Source organism: Crocuta crocuta, unplaced genomic scaffold (genome assembly GCF_008692635.1).
Source record: "Crocuta crocuta isolate KB4526 unplaced genomic scaffold, BGI_CrCroc_1.0 scaffold19, whole genome shotgun sequence".
NCBI lineage: Eukaryota > Metazoa > Chordata > Mammalia > Carnivora > Hyaenidae > Crocuta > Crocuta crocuta.
Window position 1 is genome coordinate 2,089,290 of NW_027551565.1, and position 26,881 is coordinate 2,116,170.

At 43.0% G+C, this 26,881-nt stretch overlaps 1 protein-coding gene across 1 annotated transcript in view; it reads left to right on the forward strand.

Annotated features, from left to right (window-relative positions):
• The first annotated feature begins 3,326 nt into the window (after positions 1–3,326).
• The window catches only part of ARHGEF26 (Rho guanine nucleotide exchange factor 26), a 123,685-nt gene continuing 100,130 nt past the window's right edge, over positions 3,327–26,881 (forward strand). Inside the window, exons 1-3 of the mRNA XM_077750130.1 lie at positions 3,327–4,412; positions 5,795–5,834; positions 9,430–9,575. Coding sequence (XP_077606256.1) covers positions 3,333–4,412; positions 5,795–5,834; positions 9,430–9,575 — 1,266 coding nt within the window. The 5' untranslated portion in view covers positions 3,327–3,332. The remainder of the gene's footprint in view (positions 4,413–5,794; positions 5,835–9,429; positions 9,576–26,881) is intronic.

The window sequence follows — 26,881 nt, forward strand, 5'->3', positions numbered from 1 at the left end:
ACACAAATAAGTTCAAAATGGATGAAAGGCTTCAATGTGAAACAGGAAACTATCAAAATCCTAGAGGAGAAAACAGGCAACAAACTCTTTGACCTTGGCTGCAGCAACTTCTTACTAGACACGTTGCCGTTGCCGAAGGCAAGGGAAATAAAAGCAAGCATGAGCTACAGGGACTTCATCAAGATAAAAAGGGGCTGCAGGGTGAAGGAAGCCATCAAATAGATTAAAAGGCTACCGACAGAATGGGAGAAGATATTGGCAAACAACATATCTGATAAAGGGTTAGTATCCAAAGTGTATAGAGAACTGACTAAACTCAATATCCAAAAAACAAATAGCCCAGTTAAGGAGTGGGCAGGAGTGCCTAGTTAGCTCAGTCGGTTAAGTGTCTGACTTTGGCTCAGGTCATGATTTCACAGTTCCTGAGTCTGAACCCTCTGTGCTGTCAGCACAGAGCCCCCTTCAGATCCTCTGTTCCCCTCTCTCTCTGCCCCTTCCCGGATCTCTCTGTTTCAAAAATAAACACTTAAAGAAATGGGCAGAAGACATGAATAAATGTTTCAGAAGATGACATCCAGATGGCTAAGAGATACTATGAAAAGACAGTCAACATCACTCCTTATTGGAGAAATACAAATCAAAACCACAATGAGTTACCACCTCACACCTGTCAAAGTGGCTAAGATTAACACAAACAACAGGTGTTGGCGAGGATGTGGAGAAAGGGGAGCCCTCTTATATGGCTGGTGAGAATGTAAACAGTGGCAGCCACCTTGGAGAACAGTCTGGAGGTTCCTTAAGAGACTAAAAATAGAAATATCCTTTGATCCAGCATTTGCACTATTAAGTATTTACCAAAAGGATACAAAAATAGAGATTCCAAGGGGTATATGCACCCCAATGTTTATAGCAGCATCATCAACAATAGCTAAACTATGGAATGAGCCCTAATGTCCATCAACTGATGAATGGACAAAGAAAATGTAGTGTGTGTGAGTGTGTGCACGTGCACGCGTGCACGCACGCACACACTGGAATATTACTCAGCCATCAAGAAGGACGAAATCTTGCCATTTGCAACAATGTGGATGGACTTAGAATGTATTCTGCTAAGTGAAATAAAACAAACAGACAAATACTGTATGATTTCACTCATGTGGAATTTAAGACACAAAAAGAAAATTTAACTAAAGTTTAAATAAAAACAAATTACAATTTTTTAAATTTCTTGATACCATTTCTTGTTTACAGAAATATCTCCAGTCAAAGGAATATATATTCAATATCTAGCATTTGGTAATACAGAATAGCATAGAACACGAAAAACATCCTGCTTCATCTCACAACCCAGAGCTTGCCTCTCAAGAGTTTTGGTCATCACATTCAATGGATCTAGGGCAAAAAGAAGGAACTTAACTCGCATACAGTGGATACTCTCCATATCCTGGCTGGATGCATGAATGCTGGAAGAGAACGTGGAGAGCAGCCCGTATGTCTTGCTGATAGACTTGATTATATAGATCTTATGGTCATTTGTCCTCTCAAGTTTGCCTTATTCTTCAGACATAGCAGAATCTTGGCCAGGTTACAACCAACTTTCTATTTGGCAAGGGAGCACTCTGGAGGGATGGCCACTGTCCTGCCTCCATTTCTCTGGCTCATTCATTTAGCAAATACTATGTGCCCATTATGTGCCTGGAATACAGAAGGACAAGTAACGTGGCTCCTGCCTTGTTAAAGCTTAATCTAAAGAAGACAAAACATAATAAACGTAAAGACAAAAATAAATGTATATATGCACCTTGTCATGAAGTGTAGAAGAGGAAGAGAACAGGTGGCTGGGAAAATAAGCAGGGCCGTGATCTGATTCAGGAGGGGTCAGTCAGGGAAGTCCTCTCTGACAGAAGTACAGGTCAGAAGGTCAAGGAAAAGCAAAAGGGCAGGTTCTTAGGCGGTCAAACTTGAAGAGGGTGTGGCCTACGAATAGTGAAGCAGACTGTTGAGAGAAAAGACTCGTAGCAGAGGTATGCAGGTCATGCAGGGCTCGTAGGTCATGGAGGATTTTAAATTTTTTATGTATGTTTGGAAACCAATATATTTTTTGTAATTTAAATCGCATTTATTTTTAATTGGTAAAATTCACGATTCAAAGCATAAAAGAACCAAGATTATTGAATGAAAACTCCCTCCAGCTTCCTAGCCACCCAGTTCCCCTCCCCCGAGCTGCTGGTACACATTCTTCCGTAAATAAGCAGAAGCAAGCATATCTATTAATCTATATTATATTTTAAGCAGGGGAGCGAGGCCATCAGATTTGTGTTTTAAGACCACCCGAATGCCGCGAGGGCACTGGCTCTCAGCGTTCAGAGCGGCACATCCCAGCACACGCATTTCACAAACCCTACTCTGCTGCGGAGGACCAGACCCCCTAAACCACCCCTCCCCCAAATCCTGCCCCAGGGCTTTCTAAATTGCAACTCCGTTTGGCTCCCACGCTCGTTCTCACGCTGTGTTCCTGGCAACAACCTAGCGCGCCCACAGCTCCTGGTCCGGAACCCTGGAGTTCGGCACCCAGCCCACGTGTGCTCATGTGTTTCAAACAGAGACGGGAGGGGAGCTAACAAACGCCAAGGCGGGAAGGCGGGCTTTGCTCTGGCTGACAGAGGCGGGTCTGAGAGTGGCTAAAAGTGGGGCGGGGCCAAGGCTGGGGGCGGGGCCAAGTTTGAGGGCGGAGCCGATGGCTCGCATCTGCTGCTGCGGTCTCCAGATCTCCCGCTGCTGTGATTCGATCTGAGACCCGGGCCACCCAAGGGGCAGTGGGCGCCCGTTGGCCCTGGGTTCTGTAAAGTCCCGAAGGTAAATCTGCCTAGGAGCCGGGCGGCTTGAGCCAGAGGGACCGACGACGGGGCTGGGCGGCTGGACGGCGGCAGAGGGGAGCGTCGCGCGGCGAGTTTCCCCAGAAAGCTGAACTCGTCGCAAAGTTTCCTGTGCATCAGCTTGCACCCTGCGTCTTGGTGGCGGGCTTTTTCCGTGCGGGTGGTCTCTGGGCGCTGGAGAGACGCGGAGGTAATTGGATTATTCCGCCTGGGCACAGCCCAGATTTCCGACTCGGACCACGCAGCGAGGTGGGCGCAGATTTTGCCCAAGAAAGGGTGGATAATTGACACGCAGTTGTGTCGCGCACAGCAGTCGGGTGACTGCCAGACTCGGAGCGCGTGTGTTTGCAAGGCGTGTCTGGTTGTCCGGAGGCAAAGTTCCATGACTTCTTTCCTCTTTAGGCAAAACTAACCGCGCGTGCTGTTCCGTCCTGGGCTGACCTCCGAGTCTCCGCTATGGACAGCGAGAGTGATGTGGATTTTTCTAGCAACGGCTTAACTCCTTTATGGCGGAGGCGGTCAACTCCGCAGCCTCAGTTGCTGGGCCGGAGCAAGCCGAGGCCCCAGTCCTACCAGAGCCCCAGCGGGTTGCTGATCACGGATTTCCCAGTGGAGGACCGAGGGACGCTCCCCGGCGTGCAGACTCCTACCCAGGTACCCACCGCTTCTGAGGGCAGGACAGTCCAGGGCACCCCCCTGTTGCTGTGTACTCATCGGAGGGTGGTGATCAATGGGAGGACCGTTTCCCCGGAATACAGAGCTGTCTCTCCGCGGCTCCGACGGCCCAAGTCTCCCCAGCCTCCCAAAGCGTTGTCAGGGGGCTCCCCGAAATCCCCAGCGAATGGCACGGTGACCTCGCCCATGCCGCAGCCGCTGCGCCCCCAGCGGACTCCTAACTCGCCCGCCTGCTGTGGCCGGGAGGGAGACCTGACCGGATTGACCACCAGCCCCCTGCTTTTGCCTGCTGCAAACGGGCTCATCCCTGACGTCGACTCCCCCGGCTCTGGTCCGCAATCCGGCCAGACGACTAAGGACCCTGAGCCGGGACCCTCAAAACTCTCTCCTGCGCCCCAGAAAAGATCTTTGGAACCAAAACTCCCCCTCCAAAGGCTGCCCTCACGGGAGAACGAGCTCCCAGAGAACCCTTCAGTGGTTTTGAGCACAAACAGCCCTGCCGCCCTCAAAGTGGGGAAGCAGCAAATCATTCCGAAGAACCTGGCCTCGGAAATTAAAATAAGTAAATCCAACAGTCAGAATGTGGAGCCCCACAGGAGACTCCTCAAGGTACGCAGCATGGTGGAGGGCCTCGGAGCGCCCCTGGGCCCCGCAGAGGATGAGGGCGAGGCGGAGAACGACGTGGACAGTCCTGGGTCTCTGCGGAGAGGCTTGCGGTCCACGTCCTATCGCCGGGCGGTGGTCAGTGGCTTTGATTTTGACAGTCCTACCACTTCAAAGAAGAAGAACAGAATGTCCCAGCCCGTTCTGAAAGCGGTGATGGAAGACAAGGAGAAGTTTTCCAGTCTGGGAAGGATAAAAGTAAGGGTGAGCAGGAGTGTCACTCACTAAGCCAGGCATTCACCAAGCCGAAAGCGAAGGTGTTGGGGGTAGGGAGGAGGGGCACAGAGGAAACCAGAAGTTATTGTTCTCTTTTAAAACTCTTGCTGATCAGATCTGTGGTGTTGAGGAGACATCTGTCTCTTGGCCATTCTGTTGCAGGCAGTCACAGCCAGGTTAATGCAGCTTTGTGGGAGGAAGTCAAGCTCTTATCACCGTTTTAACTTTCTAAACTCGGGCAGAATGGCAGAATGTGGGGGAGAAATGTGAAAAAGAAATGCAGCAAATTAGGTTTGGGCTGAGTGAGTCCTGAACACTTTGAATACAGGCAGCTGAACAGGGGGTGGAGAGCGGGCGTGGTACTCTTGACCGAATGGTCAAAATGTCTGGTGCTTGTTTACAGGTGTCTATTAGGGGTTGCTGATTCATCCCAGCTGATACAGGAAACTACCCATTTCTTTTGATCGTATTGATTATTTTAATTATTGAAAGTGATTTATGTTAATTACTGAGTTACTTTTGGAGAAGCGATAACGTACTAAATGCCATTCAGGTCAAATGTGAATTTTAAAGTTAATTGCCGGAATCACAAAAGATGCAAGTGTTTGTCATTTTGTTGTTGCTTGTCTCTCACCACTGTCTGTGGTTGTATTTTATTCCCATGTTGTGTCCATTTATTCTTGAGAGAATTTAACAAGTTAGCAGCTCAGAACTTCAGATTCAAGTGAACTCTGTAGTATTGCTCCCCGATAAAGGCCTAGAAATTGCATAGGTTAAAATACTGCCAAATGTGACATAAAGAGATAGGGCAAACTAAAGAAGGAAGTTTTGGAGTGTGTATGTGCTGCTCTCTCCAGAAACAAGACAGATTTCAGCAGAAATTCTTTTTGGCAGCTACAACTTTTCTTGATTAATGAGAGAAGTGGAACCAGTTCATACAAATGCCAATATGTAATAGACAAGTAAGGCCATTTTATTTTCGACCTCACGGCCTTAAAGAAATTACATAACATTTTAGGTGCTTTTTATCCCCCACCCCCAGCTCTGCAAGTATAGCACAATTCAGTTTAACAGTGATGGTGAATCACCAGTAGTGAAATGAGCTGCTTGCTGGTCATTTGAAGATTCTCAAGCTGCTTTGCTGGGGCCTGTGGGATGTTGTACATTTTATTTCACCATTTTACTGAATTGTAGTAGTCAGATGAGTGAGCTGCTCAAAGGATCATCTGCTGTATGCTCATGGAAATCTAATGAATTATAACAACAAAAGAAGTAATTTTCTTAAAATAGATGTATTTTCTGTTTGGCTCATTCATACATAGTATGCTTTGCTTTTTCCCTTTTTCGCTTTTCTTGTTTCTTAGAAAAAAATGCTGAAAGGACAAGGAACATTTGATGGGGAAGGTAAGCATTTGATTTTCCAGACTTTTATTGCTGTTTCAATGTGGAATATCAATTATAAGTTGAAATCCAACTGCAGTAACAAAAACACTTAAAATGAGAAAAATGTCCAGCTTCTTCCCAAATTATACAGTACAAATCTCTGCACTAAGCTAAATTTTCATCCAGTAATACCAGCAGTGAATGGAATTAACGGCATTCTTTGTAAGCTGATAACTTTGTTAGCCAATGTCCTGGATTTTTAATTCTTATCTACCTTGGCTCCATCTCCACCTCCCTCAAAAGATGGACAAAGACTAAGAGCTGGCTCTCGTTTTTTTAGTTAAAAATCCCGAGTTTGGCGTTTAAATCTTAAGTCCTATTTCCTTTGACTTAATATTCTTTCCCCCCATTTCCACATTTTAGTATATCATTACCGACTTCCTGTTTGCTTATCAAGTTTCAGCTTGGGGGAAATCTAACTCTCCTGGCTGCTACAAACCTATACCTAAGAATTTGTAACCCGTATAGTATTTTTGTGAAGGATCAAAAAAACAAAAGCTGCTTTAGCCAGGTGTTCAAACCCTAATCAGATTAGAGGACTTTGTATATACAGATGGGTCAAGTGTCAACCAAGTGGAAGAGCACAAAGCAAACAGCCCCCATCCCCCAGCTCTCTAGAGCTGGAGGAACATGGTGGAGGTAAAGGTAGTTGTTTTCTGTCATACTTTGAAATGTTAAGATTTTCTAATCTTTCAAGAGTAATGAAAAGGGGATGCCTCTCTATCAGTAAATCTAATGTAAAATATCACCCAGAGATATAAAATACATAATCTTAGGTGATTACAAAATATGTCCCTCTGTAATTCTTATAAAAACCCATTCCCTTAGAGCATTGAAACATGACCAGTTATGAAAATGTAATTCATTGCACCAGTCTTAGGTGCAACGAATATGTAAAATATATGATATTGTAGCTGGTTTGGACAAATTCATCTCCCTGATTCTATAATTGAGGAAACGGGGAGCTTGGAGAGGTTTAGTATCTTGCCCACCATCACATAGCCAGTACGAGGGCAGATAACTGGTCCTGAGTCCATTTTGCTTCCTCTTGAATCAGTTTATGACCATGAAGTAACTAAACAGCATCTACCCAATAGGCATTTGGAGAGATGGTTTGCATCTTTTAGAATTTGACATTGATTCTGGGACCTTTGTCTTAAAGGGTTAAAAATGTTGAGCTTTTGTTTTGTTTTTGTTTTTTTTTTTAAGTCCGAGGACAGAACCTTTTTATTTTTATTAATAGTTGTGTGTTGTTTCCTTTTATAAGGAGCTGTTTCTGTGCACTCTTTTATCTCTTCTCAAATATGATAGCCTAGGAATTTTTTTCACATATATGTATATGAGGATTACAGGATTCTTAGAGTTAATGACTAAGAAGAATGTAGCTTAGGATGAGGTGCAGAAGAGTGGTAAGAACCTCCCAGCCGGAGACCTGGGTTCCCATTCTATAGTTTTTGTTCATCAGTTGAGTGACGTTGAGCAAGCATTTTAACCTCAACAAGCCTCAGTGTCCTCATATGTGAAATGAGGCTGATAATACTATTGCCTTTGTTGTTGTGAGAACGAATGAGTCATCTTATCGACAGTGTACACATATATTTTGTGCCAGCCTCTAAATTCTTTAAAGAACACTACAGAGGTGTGGTGACCCAGTCTTTACCCTCATAATCTCTTTGACATATGCAAACCCATCAGAGAACAGTAAAACCTTGCATCGACTCCAGTGTGACTTTAGTCATGGTGCATATAGAACACGCAGTAGTTGATGAGGAGGCAGAATCTGCCTTCTTCGGACGTGGGAAAGGCATTTCAAACTCAGTAAGTGCCAAATCAAATTCATGATCTTTCTCTCTAAAGCGACATCTCTTCAGGTGTTCCCATCCCCTGCGGTGCAGCTGTTGGGACCTGCAGATGTAAGAAACATCCTTACTACCTCCCTCTCTCTGACCCCCATTTCCAGGCCATCCTCAATAGCCCGTCTCCATTCTTCCATAGCATCCTAATTAGTTCTCTATGCAGTCAGTAGTTCGCTCCAACAATATAATCAAATCTTTTCCTTTCCATGGATTCCCTTTGTAATCGGGCTAGAATACAGTCTTTGCAGTGTGGAAGAAGTTCAGTTGTTTTGTAGTTGGGAATAAATCCAGTTCTTTAACATTGCCTGCAAATCTTTGCTCGATTTAGACTATCTGGCTCATCTCCCTAAACCCACCTTGCCCCCTTTGCCCAGTAGACACCCATATTCTACACGTTGACTTTTCTGTTCTTCTACGGTATCATGTTTCTTTTTGCCTCAGGGCTTTTGCATATACCTTTTCCTTTAGCTCTGAAACTTCTCAGTTTTCAGATCTTAGATTTTTCCCACCTGTCTGACTGCCCCCCACAACCCCTGTGCAGGTCACACCCTGTTGAGGGTCTGTTCTTTGAGCATCCATCTAGAAATCGTTCAGTTTATAGGCCCGTATGTGTGCAAGATTATTTTGTCCTCAACCCTACAATGACTTGCCTTCTCCCTCAGAATGAAAACCAGAGTCCTTTCAATGGCTTTGAGGCAAGGGTCTACATGATCTACCCTCTCTTCATCCCCTACCGTCATCCCTTAAGCTTTCTCCCTTCTCTCACCCCATTCCAGTCATACAGGCCTGCTTGCTGGTCCCCACACATAGAGCCATCCCGAACAGACTCCTGTTCTAGGACCTTTGTACTTGCTCTTCCCTCTGATGGGGTGTTTTTTCACCAGCTGTAATGTGTCTTGCTTTCTCACCATTTTTAGATCTTTGCTTAAATGTCACCTTGGTGAAGTCTTCCTAAGTATGCTGTTTAAAATCTACATACCCTCCTCGTTAATGCTTCCTCCTTTCCCAGTTTTACTTTTCTCCATGACACTTAGCAGCATCTGACATACCATAAAAGGTACTTATTTATTTATTGTCATTCTCCGCTCACTCTGATGTCCGCTTACAAAGACTGAGATTTTTATCTTTTTTGTTCATGGTTGTATCCCTAGTGCCTCGCAGTTGTTGGCATCCAGGAGGCGTTTTCTAAATATTAGTTGAATGAATAAGTGAGCGAGTGACTTGGAATATTTTTCTCTAACTATTTTTAGCTCATGAGGACACAAGAAGTTTCTTTTATTTTCCATTTACTCCCAGCCCTTGACACATTGTAGATATACAATAAATGTTGGTTAAATAGGTAAACGAATGGTGATGGGCTTTGAAGGAAAGGTAGGATAAGAATTCAGTTTAACCTAAAAAACAGCACATTAACAGGCTTGGCTCTCCTCTAGGGGTGGTAGACAGAAACATGGGAAGTTTGCTTCCATTGGTATTTCACATACGGATCCCTCCCACTGTCCTGTAGATGAATTAGGGACAGAGCTGTTTGAGTGAGAAAATCACTTTTTGGTAACTATTCTTCTGTGATGAAATTCATTTGTTTCCTTGTTGCTTATTAAATGGGAGCCCAAACCTTGTATAAATATGGATGTTGGTTTAGAACAAGTAGCATAAAGACAGGGGCAATTCGTGACCTGTAGGGTTTGTATTTCTTCCAGAAAACGCTGTCCTGTATCAGAATTACAAAGAAAAGGCTCTTGACATTGACTCTGATGAAGAGTCGGAGCCCAAAGAACAGAAGTCAGATGAAAAAATTGTGATTCACCACAAGCCACTGAGATCCACATGGAGCCAGCTTTCTGCGGTGAGTGTTTACCTTTTTCTTTCCGATCTGTGGCATGAAAAAACCAAGTTGTGGAAATTAGGTCTGGATGCGGTTTTAACTTTTTCTGCCAGTGATCCTGTAACCCAAAAGAGAAAGACTCCTCTTCTCTTTAGATTGTGAAATGTTTCTTGAAACTCTTCAGGCACTGGTGAGAACATGGACTTTAACACTTTCAATCAGGAAAATCAGGTTTTGATAAAATAAAGTGCCTTGACGCTGATATATTATACTCTGGAAGCTATTCCTGCTCAGTATCTTTTCTTTTTCTTTTTCTTTATATAGTATATATGTAGAGGTAACTTAATCTATCTTGAACTTTATCCTAATTATGGCTATATATAGAGATACATGCATGTGTATCTCTGCACAATAGGGAGTTAATGACAATTCTTCCTTGGAAATTTCCTTTGATATAGACACACTTATATGTTCTTGCAGTTGATTAATGAATGGCATTCTGTTCCATATCCCTCTGTGCATCTTTTGTGTGAGCCTGTCTGACACTTATTTTGTGTCGATGAGTAATTTCTCCTCTCTGCATCAAACATCTTTTGTTTATAGCCATAATTTCTCTTCCTCCTGGCTTAACAAATGTCACAGTGTGCTGCTTAGTTTACTCGATATGAGTTTGGGTGCAGCATCTGTGGGCATCTGATGCATTACCAAGTAGAAAGGAATTCCCATGGCTGGCTTGAGTGGTGGGAGCATTGCATCAAAAAACAAGCCAGTACACCTCTGTGAGTCCCTTAGGCAGTGTGGGAGCAGAAGCGATTCCCTCTTAAGCTGAAATGAGCATTGTTCAGCATCGAGAATATCATGTATTTAGGGATCGCACCAGTATAAGAAAAGGAGTTGTAGAAGTTGGAGCTCATAAACATGGGAATGGATGTTTGGCAACGATTGAGGATGACTTCTGGTCGGGTTCTTCCTCCCCTCTTCTACTCTCTGTTGAAATTCAGAATTCTAGAAAACTAGCCCTTTCTCCCTAGCTTCCGCCCAGCCCCTAATTCTGTTCTAAGGAGAATTTATTCATTTCCAGTGCTTCCAAGGTGTGGCTCCCTTAGTATTATTCCACACACTGCAGTGTCTGTGGGGGCAGGGCAATTAGTGGTACAAGGGATGCTGGTGAGTGTGGAGGCTGAGACCCGATGGGGACTGTGGTGAACAGACTTGATAGAACCTGAGCAGCGGCCACTTAGCTCACGGCAGCCCTGGGTCGCCAGACCTTCTGAGGTTTCGAAAAGAGAATGAAGAAATTCAGAGTTTTTAAGTGAGTGTTATCCTAATTCAAGTTTTAGAAAAACGATGTGCGAAGCTAACAAAGTATTTTTGGGCCAATCTTGTCTCCTCTTGGAGACAGGAACTTTTGTGATATTTCTGTGATTTTCACATGTGGTCAGGTGGTCACACCCATCCACAGAACTGACATGTTGGCAGCCTTACACCCTAATCTAATGATCTCATGATATTAAATCCCCAAACACATATGTGGAGAAACTGGTGACAGGCCCGGAGAGGCCATGCTGACTCTAAATGGCTGTCATCCCACTGTTGGTGTGGACCATTTGGTCGAGGATCCTCAAAAAGAAAGCTGTGGATTTTTTGAGTTGTTCTTCTGTGGTGGCAGCTGCATTTGTTAGCATGGGCCTCAATCTTGCTGCTATTCTCTGCACGCCAAACAGAAATGTGTGTTTCCATATCACTCACACTCTGATCCAACCTAGCTTCAGTGCTGAAGATCAAGCTGCCGTACTTCCGCCCCCTGAAATTTGGCTTTCATCTAGATTTGCAGATGCATATTAAAGTAATACTCCAGTACATACTCTGTACAGCTTCAAATATAGGCATGCGTTTCATTTGGCCAAAAATAAATCGATGTGCCTTTTGTTAACAAGACCGATATCAAAAGACGACCTGGTGATAAAATGTTAAACTGTAAGGTGGGTTCTAACTTTAGTGTGTGTTATCTTGGATTTTAGTGTTTCCAAGAGGCTTGTGTCTATTTATTGTGTTGCTTGGCAATCACATTCAATCAAAGCAGAGTTGGACTTTGCCGCTTCCCATTCTTAGGCACCAGCCTGCATTTCCTTTATACTTTGTGTGTCTCCTTTTCACACTTAAAATGTTTTACTTTAGTTTTCTATTATAAAGTACTCGAAACATGCAGAAAAAACTTGAAAATAAGTATGTGTAATAGATTTCTGGGTACTTGCCACCCACACGGAACAAATGTTATCATTTTAACATCCAGATCTCTCTTTCTTAAGGCAGATCTAGTTAACTACTCTCATCTCCAGCACTTTTCTCCTTTCTGCCTTCCCAGAATAAGCGCGGCTCTGAAGTCCTCTTCTGTCCTTCCCACGTGGGTTTTCTACCCACTAAGGAGAGGCAAGCAGCTCTGGCTTTTAGCAAAGTAGATATTTCAGCAGCAGAAAGTAGACATTAATTTTTTAGAAGCCAAGCAGTTGGTATGTCCAAGTCACCGTTAGGACCCTAAAGAGAGGAAGCTTTGTGAATTATGAACAATGTCGGGATGTTTCCGTAAGAGATCAGCGCCTCCATTTCTGTTTGACCTCTTGCCCTAATCCTTCTAGAGGGGCTACAGTGCTTAGGGTGGATGTCAGAAAACATCTGCTCTTTCCATGCTTCCCTTTAATGTGCTAAATTAGTAGGATAACCCCCCCATTTTATTTTGCATATATCGCTTTATTTAAAAAAAGTTTTAATGTTTATTTTTAAGAGAGAGAGTGAGAGAAAGAGAGAGAGCAGGAAAGGTAGAGAGAGAAAGAGGGAGACACAGAATCCGAAGCAGGCTCCAGACTCTGAGCTGTCAGCACAGAGCCCAATGTGGGCCATGGGGTCATGACCTGAGCTGAGGTCGGATGCTTAACCAACCAACTGAGGCACCCAGGTGCCCCTTGCATATATCACTTCAATACAAACCTCTTCTTTGACTAAGGCCTTGACCCCAGAAAGAGAGTAGGACAAGGGGTTTTCTGGCAAAAGGTTAGGTCTCAGTTTGGCATCTACCTTGACTTTCTACTTGGGAGGGGTGTGGTGTGAGCTCCTGTGTGCATTGGCTGTTGTTAGTTGTTTTATTTTCTAAAAATTTCTTTGTTGCAAACACCAGCCTGCCTCCTGGGATGATGAAACTCTCCTTATCAGTTGACTGTAAGGAGCATTCAATATGCAAAGGCTCTTCGGAAGTGCAGCAGTTGGCAGTAATTTATGGTTACTGCATCGCTCTTGAAGCCTTCAGTCCATAGTGTAGTATCTTAGTGTGCTTGTTTATGTGTCTCCTTTGGTTCTATTGGACAATCACACAGGTGACAAGTGTCCCCATTTACATTGTTGGGGACAGGTTTAACAATTGGGTTGTGATTATCTAGCAATAAGGGAGAATTAGAACTGCGTAAGAGACATTTAATTGGACCTCAGTGGGATGGAGAGTGTAGCTGCCACTGACTTCTCTAGTCACGTTAACGTGACTTGATGGTGATGTGCTCAGCAACGGTGGCTCTGCCAGCAGGTTCTCCAGGCCGAGGTGGCCTTTCTCCTGTAGTCGGGAATATAACCTGGGCTCCTGAATTTCATAAGACAGTGACAGGCTTACTCTTCATTCACTTGGTTGTCAATGTAGGCAGATCTCTGAGTAGATACAAAGTAGGTGGATATAGAATGTCTGCATGTCAGGTAATATAACTTTGTGCTGCTCTTTGAGAACACTTCTATATGAGAAACAATTTTGAATCATTATGGTTCCCGGTTTTGAGGTGCAAAGGATTTGAGGTTTTGAGTGGGGGAAGTCATTTTTGACTTCTAGGGATCTGTGCCCAGGGACCAGATCTGCCAGGGATCTGCCACCCACAGTTGTGCTGCCCAGCGACTCCCCTAAAATGGCAGCATGAGGACTAAGCCAACAGTTCTAGGATCCCTGGGAAAAGCCTATGGGTTTGGAGAGAAATATTGATGATTAGTCTGGGGTGTTATTAATATTAGTCTGGGACTAATGTTATTAGTCTGGGATAGAACACTGAGTGCATGTTACGGTTAGTGCCAGGTGTGTAGCCAGCTGAGTCCTGGATGCAGTGTGAGGTTCAGGATTTCCCTAAAGCTCATCCTTTACTGGGATCCTGGAAGCATGTACAGTATTACCGGAAGTAAAAGGTAGATCTTGACTGGCGTCTTTTCGTTTTTCATCACAACCACCCCGCCCTTCCCCAGGATCACACAGTGTGCGTGTACTAAAAAACGATGGTTGTGAAATCATTGTTTGCTCTGTCAAGATCGGCGACAGCACCAAAGCCACCCTCGCCAGCTGTGCCCCGACCCTGTGTATTTGCCATGGGGCGTGTTTGTGTAACTTCCTTCACCTTGACATGCCAGGTACCTTTGAAAAGGGTGTTCAGACTCCACAGGCAAAAACAAGCACGCAGGCCGACTTTCTGCTGGAATCCAACACCTAATATAGTCATCCTCTGCTGTACTCTTCATTTGCACTTGCTGACATGGGGCTTTATCAGTAATCTTAAATCATTTTGAGTATCCCTTTAGGTTGTTCAAAAATGCTAAACTCTCTAGTGAGGAACTGGTTTTCTGTTTTCATCAGTGTTCCTTCAGCTGTGCGTAGTGTGGCTGATGGCTTAACGGGAGATCAGATGTTAGGACCTCTGTCTCTGAGTCCTGGCTCTGATCTTAAGGCACACAAAGTTTGCTGCTGGACGCCTTTTGGGAACTGCCAAATGAGAAAAGATGATTTGAAAAACGGTGATTTTATATACATATAATTTCATTCAGTTGGCTATATAACGGACACTTTGGAGACTTAGCAGTTTTATCTGACAGGACTTACTCTTTCGGACTTTATACTGTGTTCATGGTGAGAGACCTGTTTTCTCCTAAAAATCAGAGCTCAGTAGATGTGATAAACCTGAATATCATCCTGTTTGCAGAAATGCTTAATGCACTTAGAGGTCCTAGAAAATTGCATTCTTTTTCCTTACATTTTCACACTTCTCTGAATTAATTTTCAGTTCAGTGACTTGCTGCTTAAAATAATCTTCAGTCATATAATTTTCCATTTGCATTTTGCAACACAGCAGTCTCATAAAATTATTTTTTTACCTTAGATGATGACTGATGCCTTTTACCACACCTATCTTTTGTTTTAAACAAAAAATAGAACAACAACAACAAAAAAAAGGGCTCATTTTTCATGTCTGGCTTGCATTTAGTGCTCATAGTGGAAACAGTCCGGGCTTTACATATCTACTTGTCCACGCTTTTAAATTGGCAGTAGGTCTCCTGGAATGTTTGTATCTTTATAAACAGAAATAAAGGTCCATGTGCCTGGAACTGACACCCAAGCAGAGATCCTATTCTAGCTGGGGGGCCTGGAGCTGGGGGCCTGCGCTGAGCCAGGGACCAGGCTCTATATGCTCCTGCCATTTGACCACAATTAGATTATGGGGTTCTCTTAACATTTTTAAAAGTTAATTTTGACTTATATAAGCAACACACAATACATTCTTCACGCAAAAAAATTCAAACATTTCAGGTAAGACTAAAATCTCTTGTCCTATTCGCAATCCCAGTCTCTTTCCCCTTCTCTATTGGTAATGCTGTTCTTTTTTCTTTTTTAATGTTTGCAATGTTTATTTACTTTTGAGAGAAAGATAGAGAACAACTGGGGAGGGTCAGAGAGAGAGGGGAGACACAGAATTTGAAGCAGTCTCCGGTCTCTAAGCTGTCAGCACAGAGCCTGATGTGGGGCTCGAACCCACAAATTGTGAGATCATGGCTTGAGCCAAAGTTGGACGCTTAGCCCACTGAGCCACCCAGGTGCCCAGGCAGTGCTGTTCTTTTTTTTTTTTTTTTTTAATTTTTTTTTTTTTAATTTTTTATTTATTTCTAGGAGAGAGAGAGAGAGACAGCGTGAGCAGGGGAGGGTCAGAGAGAGAGGGAGTCACAGACTCTGAAACAGGCTCCAGGCTCTGAGCTGGCAGTCAGCACAGAGCCTGACGCGGGGCTCGAACCCCCGAACCGCGAAATCATGACCCAAGCGAAAGTCGGACGCTTAACGGACCAAGCCACCTGGGCGCCCCAGGCAGTGCTGTTCTTAATGTGGTAACATTCTTCTCAAAATCCACACATATACATTTAAGGGAAATATAAAGATCACATGTGTTTACTTAAATATATACTGCACAAAGTTCACAATTTTGCTTTTTTTCTGAATGACATTTTATAAATCATTTCGTGTGTATACATGATGATCTTCACTGTTATTTCTAGTTGCTGTGTTATTCTATACAATGGATATCTGTTTTTCCATCTTTCCTTTTGGGCGGTTATACATGCATTGAGAATATAATAAAACTTTGAGGCATGGATCTTTAGAAAAATGCATACACAAGTATACATGTAAATACTTGTTTATAATTTTTGTTTGTTTTTTTTTAAATTTCAGTTTGAGAATATTTTTTTCTTGACTTTAATCTCTAAATACTGGGAGTACCTTACTTGAGCTGTCTATATATTGAGTACAGTTTTCATGTTGTTCCTATCACCTTTAGAAGTTTTCCTTTTTCTGAATTATAGCAGAGTTGGAACTTGAGCTGTATAACTCTTTCTGAGGAATATATATGGCTGTATGAACGGCTCCAGCTGTAGCTGAGTAATGAAAGGGCAATTGAGTAGTAGATATGCCAGTGTTTATGTTCTTGATTCTCCTGAGAGAACAATGGGATGTGAAATGTGGGTGTGTGTGCACCGTGCCCCTAGGGAGGCAGAACACAAGAGACAGGTGCTCCAAGAAAGTGGGAGTTGATGAGCAGAGGGATATTAAATTTTGCTTGGCATAACTACAAAAAGGCATTTCAACCAGGAACCTAGACTTGGGACCCAGTACAAAGAAGGTCTTATTATTTCATTGAGCAGAAAACCAATGAGAGGGATTGATGAGTGATTCCTTCATTCATTTAGTCTTTATGGAGAGGCTGCTGTATTCCAGGCCCTGTGCTAGACCCTCGGAGTTAGAGCAAAACAGATTCTGCCTCGCATTCATGTCCTTACAGACACTTTTCATGGTGAGACAAATCTCAAATAATCCCACAGAGAAATGACAGAATTACAGCTGTATTAGTGTCATGAAGGACGAGTTCATGATGCTCTGAGGTCCTGTGGGGGAGGGCACTTGTCTGGGCAAGGTGCTGTCAGCCGATAGATAGTGGCAAAGGAAGGGAGCTGCCGTCAGTGACGTGTCCATGTAGGTGTCTGAGTGGAGTTGGTGGTGAGGGACAGGCATAAGATTGAGGTGTCTCAGGCGGAGAAATCGTCCTGTACAGGGACCCTCTGGGGTGGGTAAGAGGAGTTAAAATAAAATTGGTGCAGTTGGAGCCTCTTGCTTTGCTTGGAGGGCTCTTCCTCACTCCTCCCATCTCTAAATGTTGAAGGCTCCCTAGACCCCATCTTTGGGCCTCTTATCTGTACTCATTTGGTGATCTAATCTGATCTTGTAGATTTAAATACATCACATATTCTTTTTTTTTTTTTTTTTTTTTTNCGCCCCAATACATCACATGTTCTGATGACTACAAGTGTCTGTTTCTGGACTGGACCTTTCGCTGAATTTCAGAGAAGGTTATCCCACTTCCTTTCTGATATCAAATTGGCATCTCAAAGTTAACCTGTCCAAAAGTTCACTTCTGATTTATTTTTTTTATTCTTTTCTCATCAAACAGCAACTCCCTCTTTCTACTTGCCAGTGTCAAAAACCTTGCAATCATTGCTCATTCTTCTCTTTCTCCCATAACCTTCTTCAAATTTGTTGCAAAGCCCATTGCCTTTACCTTCAGAATAGAGCTACTCTGCCACTCTACCCTGTCCAGCGTAGAAGTAGATTATCCTCATTGCTTCCCAGCTCAACTCCTGCATCTACTGGGATATCTCTCCTCCATGTAGGAGTATATAATTATATTGTTTGTGATCCTGTTAAAATATGTTGAGATACTTTTTGTTCTGAACCCTGAAGTGTTCTCACCCAGAGTCTTACAGTAGCCAGTGAGGCTGTGTGATCTGGCCTACTTACCTTTCTGGACTCATCTCCTGCTTCCGCCACCTTGCTCATTGCTCAGTCTGCTGATGTTCCTCAAATAAAAGACATACTCTGACCCAGGGCCTTTGCATTTGTTGTCTGCCCAGCCGATAGTAACTTTCTTCCAGAGAGCCACAGGGCTTTCTCCCTTACCTTCTCCCTCCCTCTTAAAATTTCTTATCTTCTCTTTGACACTTACCCCTCTAACGTACTGTGTCATTTACTGTTTTGGTTATTGCCCATCTATTCTGCTAGAATAAAAGACACGTGATGGCAGAGGCTTTTGTCCCTTTTGTTTTCTGCTATATCACTAGCACATAAACCCACACATGACTTATAGTAGGCTTGTAGTCACTATTGGATAAACTTATGAATGAATGTATAAATGAAGGAATAAATGCAGAAAACTAACCCCAGAAGTGAAAATAGTAGAAGTTACTCAGCCATGAAAACAATGAGGAAGTCTCCTATTTAGGGACCGCTTGGAGGCTATATTTAATTTTTATTAAAAAAAATTATTGATGGTTGTTCGGCTACACCCTGGATTTAATACATGTCTTTGATGCATTGGGGAGACTTGGCTTCTTCCTGTTTAGAACTAAGTTAGCCCATGGTGGGTACTTGCATACTAGGAAATCAAATTCAATTGCAACCTAATTTTTCATTTGGTATTTTTTTGGGGAGGAAAATGGGGTGCATGCGAGAACAGTAGCATTCTGTAGAAATAATTAGTGCAACTAGGTAAAAGGAGGGAAGGCTCAGTTACTTTGAGGAGTTCTGAATACTGAGCCTTGGATTGTGGAAATTATCTATCAGAATCTTGCATTTACTGTCTCAATCTTAAGATGTGCCCTTGTGGTGTCTCTTCCTTTAGTCTATGATGGAACTCTTTCCTCAAGGCCACGTCTACTGAGTGCTTTGTCTCCGTGATGATGCAAGAAGTCATTACTTATAAAATTACTGTTGAATCTTTAGCTATGGAACTTGGGCTTAAAAATTTGTTTTCTCAGGTTTTATTGATTTTTCCAAACTACTGATAGTCTCTGGATTTTCTACTTTAGTCTGTACTCTGATGTTTTAGGATTATTCTGGTGCTCATTATCTGAATATCTATTATTTGAAGCGATGGAAGATTATAAAGCCAACGGACAGCCTCTACAAAAGTAGTGTTGGCAGTGAAAGGAAATTGCAGATTATTTTCCCTTTTGGTGTGGGAGAGAAACAGTGCCGCCCACCCAACTGCAATAACACAAAAACGGAGTGGTTCCCATTTTCAAGTGGCAGGAAACTCTCTTTCTGGTGGTGATAGGCAGAGGAGTGTGATTGTTGTTTGCTAAACTGAACAACCGGGAGCCCTTCTAGCCACACGGGCTCAAGGCCTCAGTGTGAGCAGGCAGTGCAGTGGCTGACTTGCAGCAGAGCTGTAGCTCTGGGACCTGCCTGCCATTTGACCATTAGGATATTAAGTTGTTTTTCATGCAGTTAAATTATTGACCAAATATTTGCAGAGGACTTACCATGCACTGGGGATTGTCCTGTGTCATTTCACTATAGTTGATGTAGTCCTTAGGACAATACCATGAGGGCAGTGCTGTCTCTCTACTTTGTTTCAAGGCGGCTGAGACTGTGAGATGTTAATATAGTTTCCTTCTATTTTTGTTAGGGTCTTGAGATTTCCTAGAACAGAGCCTCTCAGGGGCCCCGTTATCATGGATACATGTACGCAGGGCTCTGGAAGAGCAGGAACTATATTACTATATTTACCTCTGGTACTTGGCCGATAATGTGACTCAGCAACTATCTACCTGTCGACTCACTTCTTGTCAGGAACCTGCTGTCCCATTTTACTGTGCCTGTCTTTTCTCCCAAGAGTTTCTGCACACTCGGTGTCTGAGTTCTCCTAACTTAGACTTGAGGTCACCAGGGATGGGCCTCCCCCACCTGACGTTACCCTTTCAGCTTCCATGTATAACTACTCAGTTCAGTTTCTTGAGAGAGAATCCTATCGGATCATATCAGCTCAGCACTTTCCCCCGACTTAAACATTTATTGTTGTTTGGCCCAAGGTGCCTAATTAGATCTTTTCCAATCAGCTTTGGCCTCCACGATGCATGATGGTGCTAAATGTCGCCGCCTTGGGTCATTTATTTTGTGGAGGTTGTGAATGGAACAGCTTTCCCTGTAGGGGTCTGTGAGACTGCTCAGCAACATGGCTCACGTATCTACTGCAAATTTACCCATGGTGGAGTCGATGTTGCAAACATACTCCTGTCAGAGGCTGAGCCTAATGAGAAATCCGTTTTACTTTGTAATCGTGTGTGTGTGTGTATGTGCAAACTAAAGTTAGAAGTTATCCTCAATACTTGCATTACACAGTGGTATTTTCTGTCGCTTTCTGTTTTGTTCCATTGAAATAGATGTTGACCAGAAGTACATGAACTTTACCGTGTCATTCACTTGGAGTTTGGAAAACACTGGTTCTGAAATCCATTGCTATTAACACTGTATTGTAGTGGACGGAGCAAACAAAGCAAGCCTAGATCCCAGTACCTGCACTGCAGGAACTTAGAAGCCGGTTCAGAAGACAGTAGAAATGAAACATCTAAGGGATGTTTCTGAAAGAATGTAGGCCATGATGCCAAAAGGAATGACCCAGATAGATATTGTAGAGAGCCATAAAGGGCAGGGAAGTTTTCTCTAGAGAATATGACTAAAACTAGGTGGGCAGAAGAGTAGGAAAGAAGAGGAGCGGAAGTATGAAATACGGCTTGAATGGCGTTTGACATACGGGTAAGTGGAAGAACAGCAGTGGTAGTTCTGTGTCTGTGTCTCAGATCTCCTGCAAACAGTGAGACTGTCCCTGTCCGAGGAAACCACTGCGTGCTTTACATCGAATGTAAAACGTCAGTTACTCCACCTTCTTACCCAATTTTCCAGAACAGGTTTCGCTCCGGTTAGATTTTTATGGCAAGTCTAGGAAATTAACTTTATTGCCAGTGTTGTTTTAAGTAACTTACTGTTTTGGAGTTGATCGTTCCCCCTCCATCTGCCACTTGACAAAAACAACAGACAAAAGTGAAAGAGCCACTGAGATGTTGGCACTGCCTGCACACACGGCAGCTTTCCTGTCCTGTGAGAGGAGCCCCTCAGCCCTGTTCTGCCTTCGTCAGCCCTTGTTGACTCGCGCCTTCAGTATGAGTCAGAGGAGCTCGTGCTGTTACCACCTCGACCCAGTCCAGTTACTGCTGTCACACCTGCACACCTGCCTGTCCTCACTCACTTTCATCACTGCCTCAGAAGCCACTGTGTGGTTTGGTCCTGACTGAAATCTTGCTTTCTTGTTGCCTCCCTGTCCCTTAGCTACTTCACTTTTATCTGCTAGTGGTCACCTGCTGTGTCTCTAGCTTTCCTTGTGGGCGACAACAAAGAAATGCAGGTATTATTGGCACCTTTGAACAATTCCATTTGCCTGCCGTACTTTATTCTTTGCGAGAGAGGACTTTGAAACATATTTTAGCCTTCACTAAAAATGAAGCTTTAACTACAAAGCCAAAACATGTTATTTACTATACAGGAGTCAAAAAGTACCAGTAGACAAGAGGAAGAAAATAAAAATTAGTTGAAATCTCTCCCCTTCCCCATCACTATTGACATTTTGATATAGAACTTCACAGACCTTTTTAAAAAATGTTTATGTATAGAGTTTTTTCTTTTAAGCAAAAGCTCAATAGTTCAATATTGTCTTGTTACCCATATTTTCCCTCTAACAATATTATTATAAATATTGCTTCATGTCTTTAGACCTGCTGTTTTGTAACTCTTTTTTTTTTCTCTTAACCATGTTTTGAATGACTTTTCACGTCATTAAACTTTCTTCCACAAGAGCTATTTTTAAAGCCCATATTCTGTTTCATCAAATAAGTGGATGTTTGGTTCTGTTACCCAACTCACTGTTGTCAATCATTAGTTTGTCTTTGTTTTTCACTTTAAAACTTAAAATCTAAAGCTGAATAAGTTCTTTCAAACAATGTTTTGAATCACAGAAGTGGTCGGTTCTTTTTAAATTTTTTTTAATGTTCATTAAGAAAGAAATTTTTTTAATGTTTGTTTATTTTTGAGAGAGAGAGAGACAGAGCATGACCAGAGAGAGCTAAAGAGGGAGACACAGAATTTGAAGCAGGCTCCAGGCTTCGAGCTGTCAGCACAGAGTCTGAATGTGGGGCTTGAACACATGAACTGTGAGCCGAAGTTGGATGCTTAACCAACTGATCCACCCAGGCACCCCTAATGTTCATTTATTTTTTAAATTTTTAAAATTTTTTAAAACATTTATTATTAAGAAACAGAGGCAAAGCATGAGCAGGGGAGAGGCAGAGAGAGAGAGAGAGGGAGACATGGAATTTGAAGCAGGCTCCAGGCTCTGAGCTGTCAGCACAGAGCCCAATGTGGGGCTCGAACCCACAAATTGTGAGATCATGACCTAAGCTGAAGTCGGATGCTTAACCGACTGAGCCACCCAGGTGCCCCATGTTCATTTATTTTGGAGAGAGAGAGAGACAGACGGACAGACAGACCGAGTGTGAGCAGGGGAAGGACAAAGAGAGAGACAGAATCTGGAGCAGTCTCCAGGCTCTGAGCTGTCAGCACAGAGCCCTATATGGGGCTTGAACTCAAGAACCATGAGATCATGACCTGAGCCAAAGTAACTTAACTTACTTAGCTTAACTAACTGAGCCCCCCAGGTGCCCCCCCCAGGTAGGTTCTTCTTACAACATTCAACATGCCAGTTAAGGCTGAAATACATTTTGACTTTATCACCAATTCCAGGCCCTTTCCTGTTAACCACTGTTAACACTGCTTCTCGGGATTCTATTAAATGTTTTACTTTTTACAACAGCTCACCTTTTATTAAATAGTTTTAGATAATTGCCCTTCTCTTCTAAAGTCAGTTTCCTTTTCATCCTTTCTACTTTATGTCAGCTTTTCATGCCTTTCCTAACTTCTGCTCTTAATTATCGATAGATAAAGAGAGCTGCTGCTTCTCATCTGGGGGCTAGAGTTAGAGTCGGGGCTCAGCAGCCCACCGGAATGAGGCTAGTAAGAGCTGCAAGTGAAAGAGAGGAGTGTTTAGCAGGAGTCATGCGGGGATTAATGAAAGAGTTAAGTTGCCAGGTACCCCACTGACAGTGTAGTTTTCAACAGCAGCAGAAGCTGGGAACCCAGTGGGAGACGAGGTGTCTGGGGCATTCAGGAAGAGGACTGTGGTTTAGGGGAGGAACCGCTGCAGATCACAACTGTCAGGAATTCAAAAGTGTGTTAGAAGGCAGTGGGCCGTGCTGGTTAAGGATGGTTAAGAACATGCCGCAGCCCTGGGAGGGTGNGGGGGGGGGGGCCCTGGCTGGCAGGACTGGGTTTGCATCCTGGTTGTACTGCTTATTAGGGCTAATGATGTAACTTTTCTGTGATTCGGTGTTTCATTTGTAAAATAGGGATTGAGCCAGCCTCTTTGCACGATTGTGATAAGGTTTAGGTGTTACAAGTTCTGGTGCATGGTGAGCACTGGATGCAGCAGTAGTTTGAGAAATAAATGAAGGAGTTTGAGAATTAAAGACTGACAAGAATTCTGCATCATGAGTTGGTCAGACATGGGTAGATAGCTAGTGAGGGCTGGCTGGCCCACGATGAAATAATGCGTGCTTATCTCCTAAATTGTACAAAGGACAGCGGTTCATTCTTGTACATGTTATTACCTATCTGCTTGTGGTTTGTACTCTCAGCCTCCTGTCTGTATTGAAATAATTTGGGTTCATTCAGGAATCCTGACTCTGCCTGTAGAAGGTGACACAGGCCATAGAGGAGAAGAAGCCTCGAGCCCTGGCCTGCCTTATCTGAATTTGCTTTTGACTTAGCTGACCTGAGCTTACCTCCAGGAGGCTGTTTGCTGCTTCTTAAGTTCCAAGAATTTTGCTGAGTAGTACAGGATTATTATTACAGTAGATCCAAGAGGAGATCAGTTTTTTGAACAAATGAATTAGGAGGCCCCTGGCTCGTTAGTTGACGTATTTTTAAAATTAAGCCTATGATTTTATTAGACGGGCCATTGTCTTCTACCTCTTCATTTTTTAAAATAGTGTTTTATCTATTTACCCACCCCTCCCAAAAAATGTGACACTGTCTTCCTCTTGATCTGATCTTTGGCTACACAGATGTTTGGCACTTTGTTTTTTAGTTTTTATTTATTTATTTTTAGATCTCTGACCCTTTAGACTTATGTTCTGTGGCAGCTCATAGTTTAGGTAGAGTGATCTCTCAGGGTCTTTCTGATGTGGATGAGGTGGCCCTGGAGAGAGCCTACGGGCCTGGTTATAAGGACACTATTTCTGGATTCGGGCAGATTTTTCATTTTAGGGACTGTAGACATACTCTTGGGGGAGCGGCCGTTCCTGTTATTTACAGTGAAAGAACTCTAGCTCATTTGTAATTCAGGGGCTGTAGGGGTTGTGTTAAGTCTGTGGAAAGGACCTGAGAGTGATTGTGTCCCATGGTATAATTTTACTTGGCAATTCTTTCCCTTCCCACTCTTGAACTCTTGATAACAAAAGCCTGTGAATAGGAAATCACCAAAAGGCGTGAACAACCAGCCGATTTTCAGCAAGTGGGTAAACTCCAGCAAGTTTAAAGGTCTTAGCTCAAAATGAGTATTCAATGTACATTAATGCTTTATGGAGCCAGAGTGATCTTGGATTATAAATACCTGATCTAATTTTTCACTAGCTGTATTTCTGAGCCTTTTTGGATAGTCAGTCTTTCAGGGCCCTCCCATTCTGGTTTCCCTGGCTGGTGGGGAAACAGAGAAAGAATGTGCCCCCATCTTATCTAGAAATAGTATCAACTCGTGGAGGGCCTGAGAATATACCCCATGGAAAATGGTCATCTAGTCAACTGAGAAACTGGTGTTACTAATGTTGGCTCCCTCCACAGATATAGGGCCGGCTCTGTTCTGTAGATAGGTTCTGTATAAATGGCAATACCAGAGCTGTTTGGGACTTAGAGAACATGGCTCATAACCTATATCAGTCAGTGAAGTCAAAAGCCAAAGAATAATTGTACAAAGTTTATGGATGTCTGGACAAAATTCTCTGCAAGGTGAAGACTCCTGTAACTATGGTGAGTGCAGGCCTGGAATTAAGTGCTAAAAGCCTGCCTGTTCCCTCTTAGGGTAGTCATCTAAGAAGCTCAGACCTGCAAGGTATTGACAAGGATCCAGGCATGAATTTTAGATGGAGTATCTACTAATTAACTTTTGTTATTATACTTTATGAAGTTTACCTTTTTATCAATTTCAAAAACTACATTTTAGGGGTGCCTGGGTGGCTTAGTTGGTTAAGCGTCCGACTTTCGCTTAGGTCATGATCTCACAGTTCGTGGGTTCGAGCCCCGCGTCGGGCTCTGTGCTGACTGCCAGCTCAGAGCCTGGAGCCTGTTTCAGTCTGTGACTCCCTCTCTCTCTGACCCTCCCCTGCTCACACTGTCTCTCTCTCTGTCTCCTAGAAATAAATAAAACATTAAAAAAAATATATTAAAAAAAAAACTACATTTTAGGTCTAACTAGACAATATCATTTCCATAGATGTAGTCTCTTGTACTGTTCTTTATTAGTTTTAGCCAATTGTCAATTCCATCGCATTTGAATATGCAGACTATATGCATTAGAAAGATCACGAGTGAAGAGTTTCAGTACTGATTACAGCAGTAAATACACATATATAAATAGAATCTATAAGGATGGATGTAAAACTGTTATAACATTAATGAATTCTCTGCATTCACCATTTGATAAGCTACATACATATTTATATTTTTTAACTTATGTTAAGATTATAGATTTGGGGAGCCACCACCTGGGTGGCTCAGTCTGTTAAGCATCGGAGGTCTTAGGTCATGATCTCACGGTTCATGAGTTTGAGCCAAGCGTCGGGCTCTGTGCTGACAGCTCAGAGCCTGGGCCTGCTTCAGATTCTGTGTCTCCTTCTCTCTGCTCCTTCCCCACTCATGCTTTGTCTCTCTCTCAAAAATAAATGAACATTAAAAAAATAGATTTCAGCTCAGTTCTGTTATTTAATTTGATGTAATTTTTATATACTTAAAATACTGAAGATCATAGCATGCATCATACTTCTTAGAGTCTAGAATCTGCCGTGGCAGACTTGAACACTTCTGTGAACTGGTTAGATTATAGAAATCAAGCACCCCAAGTTGAATCCAGTTCTTAGTTTTTCATTAAACTACTTTTGCAGTTCTACTTACTGCCAACATAGTTGAATAAAAAATTTAAATCCGTGAGGAAGAAGAAAGCTCAAGTGAAGTCAGAAGAGACATGTGGAGGAGGGTTGCTCTGATGTGTTCCCAGTTGTCCTCAGCCAGAGCTACCAGTATGAGATACGGGTTACAATATAGAAGAGGCCTGTACCATTTTAATTCTTTTTTCATTTAGGATAGCACGTAGGAACCAGGTGTTAGAGGCTGCTATACTATTTTCTTTTTGTTTTCTACACATAGAAGCAAGAGGAACACTTGAAGGGACATGATAAACTCGATAATATTTCAGATTCTCTTAGCATAAATGTGCAAACTGCAAAAAGCAGGTCTGTTTTTAAAACTATAGGTATAAATATATGCTTTCCATGCATTTTTTTCCTCCCTTCCGGGGGCGGGGGAGGGTGAGCGTTTCAGTGGGTTTACTTAAGTTTACTGATAAGGTTGCTGTTTGAATTAGAAAATTTATTTACTATTAATATCCTCCGTATTTCCTTTCCTTTCCCACCCTCAACCTCTCCTTTCCTTTCTTGTTTCTTTCTGTGTGATCTTTTGCTCTGGTGTGTTTATTCTACCCTAATATTCTGTACTCTGCCCTTTGCTGGTCTCCATGGGGCCTCCTTTGATATCATTCTCTCCCTCTCTTTCTCTGGTTACATCTCTCCACACTCCTTAGTCTCTGAAAGCCCCTGGCCTGGTCATGACCTTCTATATCCAAGTAGCCACTCTCAGGTACTACTTAATTTAGCCTTGAATGTGGAAAGACGTCTCAGGTGGATGAAAAGATTCCTTTTGGCTCTGGAGGGAGAAGGCGTCCAGCCTGCCCTGGAGCAGGGGCCTGGCAGCCAGCCAGAGGGCTTGGTTTCTCATTGCC